General features: G+C 46.9%; 1 protein-coding gene across 2 annotated transcripts in view; it reads right to left on the bottom strand.

The window, feature by feature from the left end:
- Nucleotides 1–4,006: 4,006 nt before the first annotated feature.
- The window catches only part of crabp2a (cellular retinoic acid binding protein 2, a), a 10,784-nt gene continuing 8,480 nt past the window's right edge, over nucleotides 4,007–6,310 (bottom strand). For both annotated transcript variants that reach the window (XM_029130162.3, XM_029130167.3), the window contains one exon: nucleotides 4,007–5,632. In XM_029130162.3, coding sequence (XP_028985995.1) covers nucleotides 5,582–5,632 — 51 coding nt within the window. In that variant the 3' untranslated portion in view covers nucleotides 4,007–5,581. The remainder of the gene's footprint in view (nucleotides 5,633–6,310) is intronic.

Genomic DNA, 6,310 nt, shown 5'->3' with positions numbered 1-6,310 from the left:
TTACTCAATGTAGTGGAACCTTAGAAATATGAATGGACACTGATCTTTCTGTTGTGCCGGCAGCTTCACTGACTTTCACTGACTCTGTTTTCTGCAGAAATTTAATTAATATAATCAATATAATGGAAACATCTTGAATAACTAAAGAAATTGGGTGGGAATGTTGTTGAGATGAGTTAACTTGACTTAAGGCAACTTAGGAAACACGATGAAAAAGCAAAAACCTGCGAACCAAGTAACCTCATCCCAGCATGTTTTAAAGTAGCTGACTGTTAAAAACATAAAATAAAGTTTGATGTTTTTAAGGAATCTTTACCTCAAATTAGTACTAATTAAAAACAATAATTGTTTTTTTTTGTATTTTCAAGATTCAAAACTTCAAAAGGTTCAGAGAGAGTTTTATCATTTATTTATAGTATTCGTATATTGTGATTCTAGATTTGTTGTTTAAACAAATCACACTGTTTTTCAGCTTGAGTCATTTTATTTTGGACGGTGCGTATTTTGGATCAGCGGTGAAGCTGTTCTTTGGCGCCGCTCTCTGGTTTTTACTCATTCACAGTCAGGAGGCTGAGGGACCAGTAATGACCCTTCCAGCTCACTAGAGGGAGCCGTTGTCCTTGTCTGCACTCCGATGCTCACAGTCGGCGGCTTCTACACAAACCAGTAACAGAAATAACGGAAAGACTAAAAAAAGAGAGAGACTGTTACACAAACACTAATAATTAGTTAGCAGGAGGTTATTAGTGTGTGTGTGTGTGTGTGTGTGTGTGTGTGTGTGTGTGTGTGTGTGTGTGTGTGTGTGTGCCTGTGTGTGTGCGCGCGTGCGCGTGCGTGCGTGCGTGCGTGCGTGCGTCCGTGTTTGTGTGTGTGAGAGATCTCATTTAAAAGTGTGTTTTTTCAGACATCCACTATAAATAAGCAGATGTCTGCTTCTGCCTCCAGCTTTCACCCATGACCACTTGGTGCTGCTGTGCTGCAGCTAATGCTTCTGAGCCTGACGCAACAGCTGGAGTGTTTCTCCTCCACGGCAGCGATCATCCAATTTGTCTTGTGTTCGCCGGTGACTCATGACAGTCAGCTGATGTCATATTTGCATTACGCTGAATTTCTCCCTTCTCGTTCGCTGAATGGTTTGTTCTGTCTCCTGGAAATCAAGCGGTTCCCACTTCAAGCACACCATGTGATGATGGGACACAGAGTGCAACCTGGCCGACGCATCCTGGAAGGAGAGGAAGTGAATTTGCTGTGATTTATGAATCCAGCGGGAGCAGAGATGATGATTAGTGGATAATTGACCTTTGTCTCTCCATTACTGTCCCTTGAGTTACTGCCTGTTTGACATTGGCCTCCATTAGTGCCCCTGCCATTATTGCCTCTTTTCCCGTTGTCTCTCTCGTCGTCCTAATGGGTCTCAGCTTTATTAATCCTCACAGCATCGCTAAAACATCACTAAACAGTGTACGATGAAAAGAGGAGGAAACAACGCTCCCACAGAGACACCATCAGTGCCTGCAGCCCCTGTAAACTCAGACGCAAGCGAAGCTCGGCGTACGCGAGCACAGATTCCTGCGCTGAGATGGAACCAGGGTCAGCGCCAAAGCACAGGATTCGCACTGGCGGGAGCTGTGTTGCAGCCCATTAACGTCAGGCACGAGATCAAACTGTGAAGAGTCACAAGACAAGACTTCGGTCCAGACTGCTTGGCTTCCAGCAGAGTGAATATTGAGCACAGGTGCTGGTTTTGTGCAGGGCATTTTAGGCTCATTACACATTGGAGGTCCTGATAGGTGGAGGGAGGCCTCGGCCGCTGCGGCGTCACATTCTACCGACCAGCCTGTTCCCCGTCTGTCACCGCTCGCTCCTGGGACGTCGCTCCTCAGGTTTGGGAGCCAACGCCTCCAACCTGGCGCCGTCTCCCTGATCTGTTCCCACTGCCTGTTGAACTCTCTCACACAGCTTTGGCTTCTCGTTTCAGGCGCGCACGGGTTTGTGCTATGTTTCCTGCAGCCCATGGGTTTGTTTTTTTTTTTTTTTTTTTTTTTTACAAGGTGCGCTTCCTCCGCCCCTGCTCCCCACCACGCTCTCCTGCAACCCATCCACCAACACCACGCGCTCGGCGGCGTCCAGCTATGACATGCCGGCCTCCGGTATGCTCCACCCTGGGGATGGAGAGAGCGGGCGGAGGAGCGAGGGAAGGAGAGCCAGCGATAAGCTGAACCTCATGTTTGCAGTAATCAAATGCAGGCTCTCTGGAAAAACACCGCCACGAAATTCAGCCATTAGCTCTGGTTCAGACTTTGAGATCGTCTGTCTTTGGTGAACTCTGCTTTGATTCTGTTGAGGCGTTCGAGGGTTGATATAAAAAGGGATGAGTCATGTGTTCTGAGTGATGAGCCTCCCTTCATGTATGAACACATCCAGCACCACGGGCTGAACTGGAAGCCAACATCAGTAACTGACCTCACCAGTGTTCACCATCAGAACCTTGAAGCACGTGTGCGAATGAGACGAAGAGCGAAGACAAACTCTGTCTAACATAATTCATGACTGACTGAACTGTTCAGCTTCTCCGTCTTCCTCTGTCTTCAGCCCGGCAGCTTTATCTTCTCCATCTGTCTCCGCGTAGCCGGAGGTCAGCGTTCGTCTGTAATCAGATGTATAATTACATTCTTCAGCTCCACAAAGGCTTCATTCACTATACCTCTGCTGCGTTATACTGTAAGGCCATTGTCCCACACTTAGTGAGGAGGAGGAGGAGGAGGGCGTGTTCTTCCTCGTAGAGCTGACAGTGGATCTTTGAATGTCTGATCAAATAAACCTTTGGCCCATTCGTGCAGGTGAATGAATCATCTTTCCATCAGGAAGTTAAAAGTGAGCCTTCGCCACCTGTCCCTGACTCATTTCATTTAAAGAGTGTGGCGTCGTGCACTGTTCCTGACCTGCGTTTTACAGGAAACGGGTGCAGAGCTGTTGGTGCAGGATGTAGGTACAGCAGGTAAATGGAAATCGGAACGAGTGACGGCTCTCCTGTCATCACACCGTCGCCGCCTGCTCATCCTGAGAACGTCTGTGCTGGCTTTTACCCATCATGCTCCCCCTGTGCCACCCGCGGGGCATTTCTCTGCCCCCCCCCCGTATCCCTCCTAGCTTAGCCCAGATTGCACTTGATCCGTGTGTGTGATAATTGCTTCAGCCAGATCACAAATCACCCATCGTGCCTTGCGTGACACATCCACTCCTCCCAGCAGGTAAGTCATCTGTCAGCGCTCTCCCTGGCGGAGCCGTGGCCCTGGGCCCCTGCACGGTCCCGCTCCCACACGTCCATTCAGCCTTTGTTCAGGTTCGTTTGGTTACATTGTTAGAGGTGTTGGAGGATATCAGATGCCCCCTTATCTCACATAGATCAAGTGTATTGCTTACATGTACTGTAGGCATATTCATTCATTCATTCATCACACAGGTGTATCTGATTTGCATGTGTGTTTTACTTTTCTGCTTTTTCAGTGTTTTGACTCATTCATCCACTTACCTACACACCTACAGTAATGGTGCCTGCTGGTGTGTGTGTGTGTGTGTGTGTGTGTGTGTGTGTGAGGATTTCTCAGAAGGTGTGTTTTGGGTTGTGTGTTTTTACAGGGGGGCGGAGCTGGCCAGGGTTTTGAAGGGGGCCAGACAGCTGCCTTTAACTGCCCCAGGGGATAATAAACACAGAGGGAGGGGCAGTTATTTACCTCTTTTATTAGGGCAGAGGAGGAGACTTTATTGGGGTCTCACTGTAACCATGCACAGCTACAGGGCAAGAAATAAGGTTTAAGCATCACTAAATTCTTCAAATCGGAATGTTTTACTTGTTGTATATTTGTATGTGAACGTGTGTCCCTGAACCACATTCTCTCTCTCTCTCTCTCTCTCTTTCTTGTCCCCTTTTCCATTTCCATGTCTCTTAACAGCCAACTCCTCGTTAAGTACATCTGCTGTCAATCAAATGCACACTGTAACCCAATTGGCATTTCCTGCATTTGGAGCCACGCCCCCTGACCCTTTATATCATTTGGCCATCGGTGTGTGACCCAAAATCTCCAAAATCCATCAAATAGAAGTATTCATACATGACACTAGTGATTCCCTCTCATTATCGGTGGTGGTGCATGTTCAGTCTGAGGCCAGTCATTCAACTACAGCTTTACCTATGTGGCCTGTTTGTCTGGTGCATTCTACAGTGATTACACAGTGTAGCAGCGTGTAGCAAGAAGCATCAACTGTGCTCGCTTAGCATTAGCATTAAGCACTAGCACCTCAACACACAGGAACAAATAGCTGTTAATAGAAATCTAGTTATGAGGACAATATTGTAAGGTATTATGTTATTATGTCCTATATTTTACATATGGTATTAATGTTTAAATGTGCTTGAAGACCAAAAAAATCTATGGAGTACTTGTACTTTTACTTGAGAACTGAGTTCAGACTAGACAAATGATGTGGACGTCTGACACCTCCACATACAAAGACAGTAAGTAAGTTGGACCCATGAACTATCAGGGTCCGACTTTATTGAGAAAATGAACCAAAGTGGACTAACAGGCAAATGAAATGGAAATAAAACAGCAGTGGCCGAGTCCAACAGTAGGAGCTGGCTCTCAAGATGAGGATATTTCTGTGAAATGCATAATAAAAGTGGACAAAAGCAAGATGAAATCATTTTCAGCCCTGGAGAGTGTGTAGAAAAGAACTGGAGCAAGTGGAGATGGTGGACATGAAGAGGAGAGGAGGACGGAGCAGCCGAGGAGGAGTCTAGCAGGGAGGGGACAGACGAGTTATTCTAGTTGCAGACAGCTGAGAGAAAGCCCAAAATAAGTTGGAGCCGTCTAATGTGCACACATTCAGCAGCTACACTCACAAACCATAAAACACAAGCAGGGTTTGCATTGAATCTCCTGACGCACAGGAGAGCAAGGAGCTAACGCCAGGGTTAAGGTCATGCTTTATTGATTCATGTAGAAAGGCTGGATTCCTATGATCACATTTCATATAAAAGAAATACAAGGTAAAAACCGTGTTACTGTGTCTGACGCTAGTGTGGTAATAAATATAAAACATCGTCATGAGATAGAAAAGGTTGGAGTCAGCGCTGAGGGAATAAGAGGGAGATGCACCTGAACTGACCTGCAACGGGAAGTAGGAGATCATAGACGTGGTGACAAATCTCCTCTGCAGCCGCACACACACACACACACACACGCACACACACGCACACACGCACACACACGCACACACACGCACACACACGCACGCACACGCACGCACACACAGACGCACACACAGACGCACACACACACACACAGCTGTCGCTAAGCAAGTCAACACACAAAGCCACAGACGTTTTCACATGGTCACGTTCAATGCAACTGGGAGATCAGACAACTAACTCAGAAGCTAAGGCCACTGTGTAGAAACGTGACTACATACAACTATGGCACGCGTCGCGCAGTGAAGCTAACAGACGAACTGGAATACAGCTAGAGGCCGATGGTTCCGCAGGACAGAGGAGCTGGAAGGACCAATGAGAAGTGCTTGTTCACTGCCGCTCGTAGACTCTGGTGCAAACCACGTCGTCTGCTCCCATGGTCTGGAGAGAGAGAGAGAGAGGGAAAGAGAGAGAAAGAGAGAGAGAGAGAGAGAGAGAGAGAGAGAGAGAGAGAGAGAGAGAGAGAGAGAGCGGATCTATAGCGAGTTAGAGCGAGAGAGTGAAATAGAGCTAAAGAGATAATATTGAACTAGAGATAAATAAGATAAGAGAGAAGAAAAGAGCTGAGAGATATCAGATCTCTCTCTCTCCTTCTCCCGTCTCTCTCCCTCTCTCTCTCTCTCTTTCTCTCTCATCTCTCTTCCCCCCCTCTCTCCTCTTCATCACAGAAAGCGTGTCTCTCGGAGCGAGAAGCGCAAGCATTTAACGTGGTTCCTCATAAAAAGCTCATTTAGTAGAAAATGCCACTAATTAAAACAGCAGCCAAAGCGTTTTATGACTAAAATAATACACGGCACGTTGATGACGCAAACGTGCAGCAGCAGCAGTTTTGGCAAACACACACTACACCCACCAACCAAAGGCCCTTTTCAAAAACACACCGAGTCCGAGTTGAAAGCTTTACAGCCAACAATCAATCAGCTGCCGCCTGTAATTACTTTTTAACATGTACAATTTTTTCAATTGAAAAAAAATATACGATGCAATTACGTGCTTTGCTGTGATGATTGTGCCATGATGGACAGGACGGAGGTCAGTGAAAACCTGAGCGGGGAGCGG

The sequence above is a fragment of the Betta splendens genome, chromosome 16 (genome assembly GCF_900634795.4).
Source record: "Betta splendens chromosome 16, fBetSpl5.4, whole genome shotgun sequence".
NCBI classification, from domain to species: Eukaryota; Metazoa; Chordata; class Actinopteri; order Anabantiformes; family Osphronemidae; genus Betta; species Betta splendens.
Note: the sequence above shows the minus strand (reverse complement) of the source record. Positions and strands in the feature narration are given on the sequence as shown.